Source organism: Chiloscyllium plagiosum, chromosome 25, assembly GCF_004010195.1.
Source record: "Chiloscyllium plagiosum isolate BGI_BamShark_2017 chromosome 25, ASM401019v2, whole genome shotgun sequence".
Classification (NCBI taxonomy): Eukaryota; Metazoa; Chordata; class Chondrichthyes; order Orectolobiformes; family Hemiscylliidae; genus Chiloscyllium; species Chiloscyllium plagiosum.
The window spans coordinates 22,609,067-22,622,561 of NC_057734.1; the positions used below are offsets into that span (position 1 = coordinate 22,609,067).

Here is a 13,495-nt window from a genome sequence, read left to right on the forward strand (position 1 = left end):
TAAATACATATGCAAAAGCTAGGGACACTGACAACATCCCATCCGTACATCTGAGAAGTTGAGTTCCAGAAGTGCCATAAATCTAGCCAAGCTGTTCCAGTACAGATACAACACTGACAAATACTTGAAAATTAGGAATATTTCCACTGTATTCTCCTATCTACCAAAAAAAATGCATCCAACCAGTTATCACCCCAATAATCTACTCTTGATTATATGCAAACTCCTGGAAAATGTTGTCAACAATACTGTCAGGCAACACCTAATAATGACCTGCTCATCAAGGCTCAGTTTGGGTTATGTGCTCTAGACCTTACTACAACCTAGGTCCAAACAATGCCATTGGTGATACTGAGAGTGATTGCTCTTGATATCAATCCAGCAGTTGACAAAATGTGGCACCAAGGAACCCTGTCAAAATTGAAGTCAATGGAAATCAGTTGAAAAACTCTTTATTCACTCGAATCATAATAAGTATAAAGGAAGATGTTTGTGCTTTTTGGAGGTTAATCACCTCAGTCACAAGAGAGAGTTGCCAGAGTTCCTCAGGTAGTAGCCTGCATTCAGCCATCTTCAGCTGCTTCAAAATGGCCTTCTCGCCATGTAAGACCAAAAGTAGGAGCATTCACTGTTAATTTCTCAGTTAGCAATTTTCAGTTCTCCTTGTAACTCCTCAGACACTGAAGCAGCAAGACTAATATCTCCCTTTGACATTCAATGGCATTACCATCATCAAATCTCCTTCTATCAATATTCCGAGAGTCATAACTGACCACAGAATTAACAGCTACATAAATAACTACAAGACCTGAGGGTGAGCAAGTGACTCAACTCCTGATTTCCCAAAATGTGTCCACCAGCAACAAGGCAAAAATCAGGAGTGTGATGGAAAACTGCTTATTTGTCTGGATAAACAGCAGTCCAATAAATTGATTGATTGATGATTTATTGTTGTCACATGCACCAAGTGAAAAATGTTTTTTTGCATACTATTCTGACAGATCACACCATACAGGCAGGGAATAGATGGATATGGGGACCTTGTGCAGACAGATAGAATTAGTTTAAAATGGCTTCATGGTCAGCACAGATGTGATTGGCTGAATGGCCTGTTCATGTGCTGTACTGTCCCACGTTCTAATATTGAGTTTCTGAATTGCAATAACAAATTTGGGAAGGCTCTTCTAAGTATAAAGATTAATGTATAGGGTTTGGTCCTTGAACCCCAGCTTTTTACAATCTCCATTAACTTGGATACAGGGATAGAAGTCTCTAAAGCCAAATTTGTGGACAACACAAAAATAGGTGGGATGGTAAATTGCAACGAGGAAATCAGAACCTTACAAGTGGATATAGATAGGTTGGGAGAGTGGCCAAAATGTGGCAGATGGAGTTTAATGTGGGTAAGTGCGAGGTCATGCATTTTGCTGAAAAAAATGGGAAGGTGACCTGTTATCTAAATGGGCAGAGACTTCAGGATGTGCTGGTGCAGAGGGATCTGAGTCACAGAAAACTAGCATGCTGGCACAGCAGATAATAAAGAAAGCAAGTGGAATTGTTTTTATAACTAAAGGAATAGAATTTAAATTAATGAAGTATTGTTGCAACAAGGCATTGGTGAGACCACACCTGGAGTATTGTGCACAGTTTTGGTCCCCTTATTTGAGGAAAGATGTAGTGGCATTGGAGGTAGTTCAGAGGAAGTTCACTAGATAGATGAGGGGTTTGTTGTATGAAGAGAGATTGAACAGTTTCGGCCTGTACTCTCTGGAATTTAGAAGATAGAGGGGAGATCAAATTGAGGCATTCAAGATGATAAAAGGTGTGGATTAAATAGACATGGAGTGGATTCTTCCTGTTGTGGGGAATTCTAGAATGAGTGGTCATGGTCTTAGAATAAGGGGTAGCAAGTTTAAAACAGAGTTGAGGAGAAACTACAGGTTGTGAATTTATGGAATTCATTACCCCTAAGAGCGGTGAATGCTGGGACAATGAGGAAAATAAAAGAGGAGTTACTCAGACATTTAATTGGTAATAGGTTGAAGGGATTCGGGAAGAAGACAGGAAAATGGGGGTGAGGAACATATCAGCCATGACTGAATGGCAAATCAGATTTGAAGGGCTGAATGGCCTAATTTTGCTCCTGTATCTTATGAACTTATGATCTTATGAAATACTAAATTAGAGGAATTACCAAAATAATGCATTTTTATACAAATAATTCTACAGTGAAAATTCAAACGTGAAGGTTTTAAAGATTAATTTGGAACTAAACAGTTGGTAAAAGTAATATTAAAGTAGCTGTTTAGTGGTAACAGGAGAAGGGTTCTTATAATTCTGTTATTGGCTGATCATGTGATATCTGTTGCCAAACGCAAGTCTTTAAAGCTAATCTTTCCTGAAGAAGGGCTTATGCCCGAAACGTCGATTCTCCTGTTCCCTGGATGCTGCCTGACCTGCTGCGCTTTTCCAGCAACACATTTTCAGCTTTAAAGCTAATCACACAATGCCAATGAGGTTCAGATTATACTTCAATTTGAATGGGAAGCATAAAAAAGGAATTTTTGGAATCAAACACATTTACAGTAAATACAAACCAAGCTAACATTTCCATCAGCAAAGTCAAATTTTGTTATGATACTAAAACAGGAGTCAAATGTGGTAAATCAAAGCAGCTTTTGTTTGCATGCAAAACATAACAGACGGCTGCTTCTACATCACACTCAGAGTAAAGAAGTAGGTGTTCTTGTGAAGTAGCATACTTCAGAATTGAATTATTATTGTCTGCATCAAGTCTGAGTTCTGAACATTAGATTCTACAACTGTCTAATTTCTCACAATTACATTTAGCAATTAAACTTGTTATTACTGACAAAGTTTTCTTTCCTTATCTGAACAAGCCTCCATTCATAGTAAATATCATTCTAATGCCAAACAACATGGTCAAATTTATTAGAGAAGCAAAATTAAAATGTGATTTGGGTCAACTGATGCTGATAAACTGAGTGATATTAACTATGCAAAATGTTCAAGGAGAACAATGCTACTTATTAGGTCAACATTTATTGCCGATCACTAATTGTTCTTGCAAAGGTGATGATGAGCTGCGTTCTTGAACCAAAACCAGTCCATGTGGTGAAGGTATAGCTACAATGATGTAAGGAGAGGAATTCTAGGAGTTTGATACACTGACAGTGAAGCAAAAATGATAGACTTCCAAATCAGAAATGATTGGCACCATGTACAGTTGAATAACTGTTATATAAAGTAGGAGAAATTGAGGACTGCAGATGCTGGCAAGCAAAGTTAAAAAGTATGGCACTGGAAAAGCACAGTAGGTTGCTGGCTGACCTGCTGTGCTTTTTCAGCGCCACACTTTTTATATAACACTGTTATATAAAGTAGTTGAGTAAATTAATGTTTACATCAAAGTTCTCTCATTGCAAGTTTAAAATTTGTTGTAACCTTCAGCTGCTCCCAGAGTTCCAAGTTTCTAGTAATTTCATAGCAAATACCTTTACCAACAACAAGCACTGATTGCTTTGTTCCTGATTTTGCAATTTTAAGATTGTTGATGTTTACCATCAGAATCAGGATCAAATTTTGTGAAGTGATTAAAATAGTATTTGGCTTTGCAAATCAGTAAGGAAAAGAAAGGAACAAGTGGTTTAAAATGTTTGATTTCTGGGTTCAAAAGGTTGATTAACATAGCATTAACAATTATCACATGGTCTTAAGGTACAGTTAATTAGCAGACTTAACTTTCTGTGACAAGTTCAATGGAAAATTAATATGCAAATCCACCAAGCTCTTAGAAATCACACGGAGCCTAAGGACAAGATGCTGCTTTTGCAAAACAAAAGATGGAGTTACATAATTCAACCAGCAAGTTCTGAAGATTCACAATACTCAGTATACCTTTTAACCACCTGAATTTTCTGGCAGAGTTGCACTTTAATTACTTGGCAGTGGATTATGTGTCATAATTTCTCCAGCAAGATTTGGCCCATTATGTTTTGTCAGACTATTTCAGGGGAATGGCTTGATAGTTAAGCAATAATACTTTTAGGTTTTTTTTTGTATGTTAGTCAGCAAGTTTTAATGAATTATAACTTGTAAAGGAAAGTAAAAGGAAAGTAAACCAGATAATCTAAACTCGGTTGCAATTTTATTTGTTAAACACAGTGTGTTTAGCCAACAGTCTATGGGCTAGAAAATTACTTTTTGAATGATCTCATCCAATAGAATATTCTGAAACAAATGGCCATAAACGAATCAGAGTTAATAGTTTATACAAATGCAGGCATCCAACTTGCAGATTGTCTTAATGTTAATCAACATATCATTTTTTCCATAATTTATTTTGTTACAGGGACATTAACTCATTTCCATTTGCTTCACACTCCCACAGCTAGTGATCTGACAACTCTCAAAATATTAAGCATTAATAATTTGTTACAGAAATAGCTTAAGTTTTCACTTTATGACTCATCTGAAATTTCTAAGGTTTACAATCCAGCATCTTAGGCCGCAGATTATTGAAGCAGTTTCTCCCTCAGTTGTTCCATAATTTGGATAAGAGTCAAATCGTCAGTGAAGCCTCCGTGCATTTTTAAGGCAATATTTTTCATACTTGTTTTTTTCAGACCCTATTTAGAGAATTATAGCAGTAGCAAAACGTCTTTGGAAAGAGAAACACCTCTTAGTAAGTAAGAACAAGTATTGGATAATGTGCTGTGTTTTCAATATCTTCAATCCAACTTAAAGTGGTACGTTACTAAACATGCTGGTTTTACATTTTCCTCACCAGCATTTATTACCCTCTAACGTTTTGACCATTTGCTGGGATGTAATTTTACAGGCACTAGTCATGTTGCTGGTGATAATTTTAATGAATCTGTTCAAAGGTTATAATATACACCTCTGGTGCAGGTGGGACTTGAACACGGAACCTCTCAGCCAGAGGTCGGAACATTACCACTGCAACACAAGAACTCCTCAGCATTTTGCTGGATCTCATTCAGATGAACATTATTCACCTGAATGATATACCAGATGTTAACAAGCTATCATAAATGTCAACACAGTCAAGCTATTACCTGTTTCTACATGATGACTATAAACACAAACATACTCATGTACACAAACAAAACAATGCTCATACATTTGCAATAGGGGTCAGCGAATAACAATAAGATGAAAGAAGTCTCATCAACATTTCCAACCCTAATCCAGTTGAAGTGGTTAACTGGTTAATTTAGTATTAACTGAACAAGTGCCAGTTAAAATGTGACTTTCTGGTTTGAGTAGATCTTGGGCTAAATCCACTGAGACATAAAGAGAACTGTGTTTTTGTTCTCAAAACTATCATATCACATACTCATAACAGTAAGACTGCTATTTAAGAAAGGAAATAGGAAGAATATAGAGAACTACAGGTCAAGTGGGTTAGCATCAACCAGCAGAAAATGCTGGAATCCATCATTAAGGAGGCTAACGGGTACCCAGAAGACTATAACATGATTTGGCAGAGTCAACATGGTTTTATGAAGGAGAAGTCAATTTATTAATTTTTTAAAATAATTCCTGGGATCAGAGGGCTGCCCTCTGAAGAGAGGTTGAGTAAAATGGATCTACTCTCCCTGGAATTTAGAAGAATGAGGAGTAATCTCACTGAAACAAATCTTCTGAGAAGGCTACAAATTCCCAGGATAAGGGATCTACTATTTTTTACCCATTCATGGGATGTGGACACTGTTGGCTAGGCCAGGATTTATTGCCCCTGTTGCCCTTGAGAAGGTGGTGGTGAGCTGCCATCTTGAACCATTGCACTTCATCTACTGTGCGTGGACCCATAGTGCTGTTAGGGAGGGAATCTACTGAGATGAGGAAAAATTTCTTCACATAAAGGATTGTAAACGTTTGAAGTGCTTGCTCCAGAGGGAGGTAAATCTTCAGTCACAGACTGTATTCAGGATTAATATTGATAGTTGTTTTGGACGCTAAAGGAAACTGAATGATTCAGGGAGTGGCCAGAAAAGTGGCAACAAGATTTAAAAGATCAGTCATGAGTTTATTGAATGTTGGAGGATATACAAGAGGTCTGTGGCCCATACCCGCTCCCTATCTTTTACCTTCTGATGTTCTTATTAACATATTACTCAATATTCTAAGATAAAATATGGCATAATTTCTCCACACACATTTTGTCCAATAGTCACACTTTAGGTGTGATAAATGTTACATTCAACTCTTGAATGTTGAGTGCCTTCTATGTAAGTATAAACGCAGTTCCTAGGGTCTTGTGGTCTGGTGTTAATAGTGTCCTTAACCCTTGACCAGAAGGACTGGGTTCGAATCCCACCTCTCTCGGAGGTATGCCATAACATGTCTGAACAGATAGATTAAAAATTATTTAATTGTGACTTGTTTGGTGATAGTGACATCTCTAAGAATGAATATAACAGAAAAATATAAAGACGAAAAACTCACAGCTGTTTCTGTAGTCTTGTTGTTAAATACCAGTCTTGCAAATGGATCGGATGTGCCAGAAATATCTCTTGGTGCGAGGTCTCTAAGGAGATAATAAAGAATAAAAGAATAAAAGATCCATAATACTTTCTCAGGTCACAGCCAAAGTAGTAAGTTATTAAATTGCAGTCTGAGCACACAGCTTCACCACAGTTAATTAGCAGTGATAAGATAATAGAAGTAAATCCATCAGGAATATCTGAGCAGCAGCAATGAGCATAATGAGGCCAACCACCTCCTCTCCTCAGTTTAGTCAAAAAGTGAATTGAGTTTCACCTTGATCTGCAAAAGGCTCTGAATGGGCACTCCATTTGGAGTTCTTCCTATCTTGTGGGAATGCATGAAGGATTGCCAATCACTTTTTCAGGGAGAGGTGTCTCTGTGCGTAAGATGGAAAGCACGGACTATCTACTTCACATGCTGGCTGCCTCCAGCTAAAGCTCTTTAAGCATGTTACTGGAGACAACAGTCTTTCCTCAGGTATTGGTGGTCCCAACTTCTTACTCCAATGGAAAGGTATGTTGAAAATGATGAAAGTTAAAGGGACACATGATTAGATTAGATTAGATTAGATTAGATTAGATTAGATTAGATTACTTACAGTGTGGAAACAGGCCCTTCGGCCCAACAAGTCCACACCGACCCGCCGAAGCATAACCCACCCATACCCCTACATTTACCCCTTACCTAACACTATGGGCAATTTAGCACGGCCAATTCACCTGACCTGCACATCTTTTGGACTGTGGGAGGAAACCGGAGCACCCAGAGGAAACCCACGCAGACACGGGGAGAATGTTCAAACTCCACACAGTCAGTCGCCTGAGGCCGGGTCTCTGGCGTTGTGAGGCAGCAGTGTTAACCACTGTGCCACCGTGCTGCCCACCCCATCAGTTCCTGGGGATTTATTAACTTTCAGCTCCATTAATTTCTCTAGTTCTCTAGTATAATCTTCTTACTGATGCTAATTTCTTTTAATTCCCCAACCTCTATGGCCGCTAAGATCTCTAGCGCTGGTACATTTCTGGTATCTTCCTCAATGAAAACAGACACAAATCATCATTCAGCTTCTCTGCCATTTCTCTATTTCCCATTCTCCTGAATCTGCCGATACTGAACGAATGAACAAAAAACAGAAATTGCTAGAAAAGCTCAGCAGGTCCGGTGACATCTATGGAGAGAAATCAGAATTAACGTTTCGTGTCCAATGATCCTTCCTCAAAACCGATGGTAGTTAGGAAAATGTCAGAAGATAGGGTGAGAAAAGGGGGTAAGGAGTAAACAATAGGTTGGGATAAAGCCCAAAGAGAGAGAAGAACAGTTGGACAGATAAAAGAGTGGATAATGATCTGGCTGAGAGGGTGAATGGAGACTGTTAGTGGCTAACAATGGGTTGTGTCTAATACTGGACTATAAGATAACAAGATCTGGTGTTGGGGGTGGTGGCTTTGACATGGGAGAGTTCAAGCTTAAAAGTTATTGTCTCGATATTGAGTCTGGAGGGCTGCAGGATCCCCAAGCATAAAATGACATGTTGTTCTTCCAACTTGTGCTAAGCTTCACTGGAGCAAAGCAGCAAGCGTGAGACAGAGCTATTGGCCAAGGAACAGAGTGGTGTGTTAAAGTGGCAGGCAACTGGAAGCTTAAGGTCATTCTTGCGGGCAGAACATAGGTATTCTGTGAAGCCGTCACCCAGTCTATGCTTCGTATCCCCAGTGTACAGAAGGCCGCATTGTGAACAGACAATGCAGTAGACTAGGTTGTGAGAAGTGCAGTAAAGTGCTAGTTCACCTGGAAGGTATGTTTGAGCCCTTGGATACTGAGGAGGAAGGATCTAAATGGGCAGCTGTTACACATCCGGCAGTTGCAAGGGGAAGGTACCGTGGGGCTGTGGGGGAGGTGTAGGAAGAGTGGGTCAGGGTATCCTGCAGAAGGCGGGCGAGGGTAATATGTGTCTGTTGGTGGCATCTCACTGGAGGTGGCGGAAGTGGCAGCTAATGATCTTCTAAATGTGGATACTGATGGAATGGTAAGGACAAGGCCACAATTTCCTCTCCCACGTGGTCGATGATGCCCTCCAGCACATCTCATCCACTTCCCGCACCTCTGCCCTCGAACTCCACCCCTCCAACTGCAACAAGGACAGAACACCCCTGGTCCTCTTCTTCTACCCCACCAACCTCCAGATACATAGCATCATCCTCCGCCATTTCCACCACCTACAAACAGACCCCACCACCAGGGATATATTTCTCTCTCCACCCCTATCTGCATTCCGTAAAGACCATTCCCTCTGCAACTCCTTTGTTACGTCCACAGCCCCCACCAACTCACCCTCCCCTCCCGGCACCTTCCTCTGCCACCACAAGAATTACAAAACCTGCACCCACACCTCCCCCTTATCTCCATCTAAGGCCCCAAAGAAGCCTTCCGCATCCGACAGAGATTCACCTGCACTTCCACACACATCATTTATTGTGTTTGTTGCTCTCGATGTGTTCTCTTTTACATTGCAGAGACAGGACACCTACTTGCAAACATTTCAAAGAACATCTCTGGGACACCCACACCAACCAACCCCACCTCTCCATTGCTGACCAGTTTAACTTCCCTTCCCACTCCCCCAAGGACATCCAGGGCCAGGGCCTCCTCCATCACCAAACTCTTACCATCCAATGCCTGGAGGAAGAACACCTCATCTTCTGCCATGGGACCCTCCAAACACATGAGATCAACTTGGATTTCACCAATTTCTAATTTCCCCTCCCCCCATCTTATTCCAGATTAAACCTTCCAACTCAACACCGCCCTCATGACCTGTCCTACCTGTCCATTTTCCTTCCCACTCCAGTCTCCTCTCCCACCTATCACCATTACCCCCAACTCCATCCATCTATTGCACTCTCAGCTACCTTGCCCCCAGCCCCAGCTCCACCCCCCTCCCATTTATCTCCAACCCCCCTCCCACAAGCCTCATTCCTAATGAACAGCTTATGTTTGAAACAACATTCTCCTGCTCCTCAGATGCTGCCTGACGGGTTGTGCTTTTCCAGCACCACACTCTCGACTCTGATCTCCAGCATCTGCAGTCCTCACTTTCTCCAAGGACAAGGGGAACGCTATTGCTGTAGCAGGACGGAAGAGAGGGGGTGAGGGCCGAAGTGTGAGAGGTGAGTTGGACCCAGTTGAGGGACAAGTCAACAATGGTACTGGGGAATCTTAGGTTGAGGAAGAAATTGGACATTTTGTAGTCTTCCTTGACGAAGTTGGCACCGTCGGAACATTTGCAACAGTGACGGAGGAACTGGGAGAACAGAAAGCAGGGTGGAAGGATGTATAGTCCTGATAACTGAGAGTTGGTGGGTTTGTAGTAGATATTAGTGGCCAGTCTATCTCCAGAAATAGAAACAGAAATGTCGAGGAAGGGAAGGGAGGAGTCAGAAATGGACCAGGTGAAAGTGAAGGAGGGGTAGAAATTGGAAGCAAAATCAAGAAACCTTTCCAATTCCAAACGAGAGAGAAGAGTACCCATGTGGATATAATGAACTGACATGTGTTTTACTCAAACGTTTCTGTTTGACATCCCTAAAGCAGCTATTACAATCTGCTTTTATGCTCTTTGCTAGATTGAATTCATATTCTATCCTCTCTTTCCTTTTCAGTTTTTTGATCTTCCTTTGTTGCATTCTAAAAATCTAACAATCCTCAGAATTACTGCTATTCTGGTAAATGTTTAGGTCTTTTCTTTTAATCTTACAGAATACTGAACATCTTGATCCACAGTTGACTGACATCTTTGAGTTTGTGCACCTTGAAGGAGTTTATGTAGGTGCTGTAACTCACATAACAGCTCTTTAAAGACCATCTATTACCCGTGCCTTTTAATGCATCTTTTTAATTCACCTCAACCAATTAATGTTAATGCCTTCATGATTTCCCTTATTCAAAATTAACACTCTTGCTTTAGACTGAAAAACTTGGCTCTCAATTACAATATAAAATTTCATCATCGCGTCATTCATCTCAAAAGATTATTTACAACAAGCTTGTTAATTAGCCCCTTTTGATTATATAATACTGAATTTAAAATAAGGCGTCCTCTGTTGGCTCAACATACTGCTCCACCAAAGCATCCCTAACACACTCCAGAGAACTGTTTTAGTGCTCAGTTGGTTTACTCAGTCTACGTGCAGATTGAAGGCATCCATTTTAACCATGTTGCCTAATCGACATGCTTCTCCTGGTTGATACCATGCCCCACGTAGAAACTGAGTGATGCCAACAGTGTGGGTTCAATTCCTGCTTGCCTGAGGCATGGTGACTCTTAGGTTAAACTCATCACCAGTTGTCTCTCTCTCTCTCTCTCTCTCTCTCTCTCTAACAAGAGCATAAGGTCATTTCCCTTCACTATCACTATTATTTTGTGGCCCGTAAAGAACTCCAAGCAATGTCTGCTGCCACTTGCTACTTTTTAGTTCCACCCAAACAGATTCCATACCTTCCTCTTCCAGTCTGAGACCCGATCTTATAATGCACCTGTCCAATTTCATATTATCAGCACAACTCCAACTCCATTTTGTTCTTACCTGTCCACCCTAAACATTAAATGCCCTTGATTATTCAGGTCCCACTTCTGGTCACCATGCAGTCATATTTCTGGTAATGGTAATTAGATCATAGCCCTGTATCTCTATTTGTGCCTTTAGATCATCTACCTTGTTGTGAATGCTGTTTGCAAATTGCTATTAACTTTGTATTTTTAACATCATTGGTCTTTTAAAGCATGCACAACGCTCAGCTTTGTTTCCCGTTTTCTAGTCTCCCTCGTGTCTTTTTGACTTCCTGTTCCCACCTTTACTTCCTTCCAGTTTGGGTTACCTTGAGGTTCCCATCTTCCTGACGAATTAGTTTAAACCCACCCCAACAGCATTAGCAAATCTCCCTGCAAGGATATCATTTCCAGTCCCAGTAAGGGGTAACTTATCCAGTATGTACAGGTCCCAGCTTCCTCCAACCCAGTCCCAATTTCTCAGAAATCTGATCACTTCCCTCCTACATCAGTTCCACAGCCATGTATTCAATAGATTGATCCTTTTGTTCTTACACTCTCTAGAGTAAGGCACTGGGAGTAATCCTGAGATCACTGCTCCTGAATTTCTACTTTTCACCCTAACTACCTGAAAACTGCTATCAGGCCCCCATCCCTCTTCCTATCCATGCTGTTGGTACCAATGTGGACCACAACCTCTGATGGATTACCCCCACCCCTGCATCTGCTCCATGACATCCTTGACCCTGGCTACACAGTATCCTGAAGCCATTTTCACTGCCACTAGAAAGTCTATCTCAACCCCTGACTATGATTATTGCTTTTCCATTCTTCGTCCTCCTTCCCTGTGCTTTCCATAGCGCTTTGGGTTTGGCTATGGCTACACCCCCCCCGATTATGTGTAGCCCCTATGGCTACACATAATCACTTTCCAAATGGAATACCAATGAGCAAGCATGGTAGACTTGGGGAATCCTGCATTGCCTGTTTTTTCAGACTGCCTGCTAGTCACCCATTCCCTCCCTGCCTACACACTTCAAATCTATGTTCTGACCACTTTTCTTACTTTGTGTCTGTGTAGAAGGAGCCCAGCACTTAACAATGTCATGCCTAACTGTATCAAAGTGACATTAGATCCTAAACATTATGAGATCTTATTCACACTCAATACTGAGGTTTCCAACCATTTCTGGCATAATATAAATACATTAGGAGAAAGTCCGGACTGCAGATGCTGGAGAATCAGAGTTGAAAAGGGTGGCGCTGGAAAAGCACAGCAAGTCAGGCAGTGTCCAAAGAGCAGGAGAGTTGATGTGTCAGGCATAAGTCCTTTCATCAGGAATGTGGAGTGGGAAGGGGATAAATAGGGGAGTGGGATTGGGCTGGGGGGGAAGATAGATGTTCAAAGTTGGGAGAAGATTTGTAGCTCAGGTGCTTGTTAGATTAGATTAGATTCCCTACAGTGTGGAAACAGGCCCTTCGGCCCAAAAAGTCCACACCGACCCGCCGAAGCGCAACCCACCCAGACCCATTCCCCTACATTTACCTCTTCACCTAACACTACGGGCAATTTAACTTGGCCAATTCACCTAACCTGCACATTTCTGGACTGTGGGAGAAAACCGGAGCACCCAGAGGAAACCCACGCAGACACAGGGAGAACGTGCAAACTCCACACAGAGAGTCGCCTGAGGCGGGAATTGAACCCGGGTCTCTGGCACTGTGAGGCAGCAGGGCGGCACACTGTGCCACTTTGCCACCCACCAGCTCCTGACAATCGGAAGCAGCAGATACAAATCACTATTAATGCTGGAGGAAACAACACAGAAGCGCTTCACAGGAGGCTCCCAAGCATTGAGGATGTCACCCAGACAGGGGACGAAACGTCTGCAATACAAATTCCCAGCTCGGCGAACAGAACCACAACAACAGGAAGATAGATGGGAGGGCGATAGGTGGATGCAGGTGGGGGTAATTATGATAGGTAGGAGGGGAGGTTGGAGTGGATAGGTGGGAAGGAAGATGGACAGGTAGGACAGTTCAAGAGGGAGGTGCCGAGTTGGAAGGATGGATCTGGGATGAGTTGGGGGTAGGAGAGATTTGGAAACTAGTGAATTCGATGTTGATGCCGCATGGTTGAAGGGTCCTAAAGGTGGAAGATAAGGCATTCTTCCTCCAATTGGTGGGTGGCTTTGATTTGGCAGTGAAGGAGGTCCAGGACTTGCATGTCTTTGGGGAAGTGGGAGGGGGAGTTGAAGTGGTCGGCCACAGGATGGTGGGGCTTGTTTGGTGCATGTGTCCCAGAGATCTTCCCTGAAACTTTCTGTGAGTAGGCATTCTGTCTTCCTAATGTAGAGGAGACTACACCAAGAGAAACGGATGCGACAAATGAGGTGTTTGGATGTGCAGGAAAAT

At 41.8% G+C, this 13,495-nt stretch overlaps 1 protein-coding gene across 2 annotated transcripts in view; it reads right to left on the reverse strand.

Annotated features, from left to right (window-relative positions):
* The window catches only part of LOC122562636 (rasGAP-activating-like protein 1), a 270,514-nt gene that overhangs the window by 163,267 nt on the left and 93,752 nt on the right, over positions 1-13,495 (reverse strand). For both annotated transcript variants that reach the window (XM_043715652.1, XM_043715650.1), the window contains exon 6: positions 6,493-6,574. In XM_043715652.1, coding sequence (XP_043571587.1) covers positions 6,493-6,574 — 82 coding nt within the window. The remainder of the gene's footprint in view (positions 1-6,492; positions 6,575-13,495) is intronic.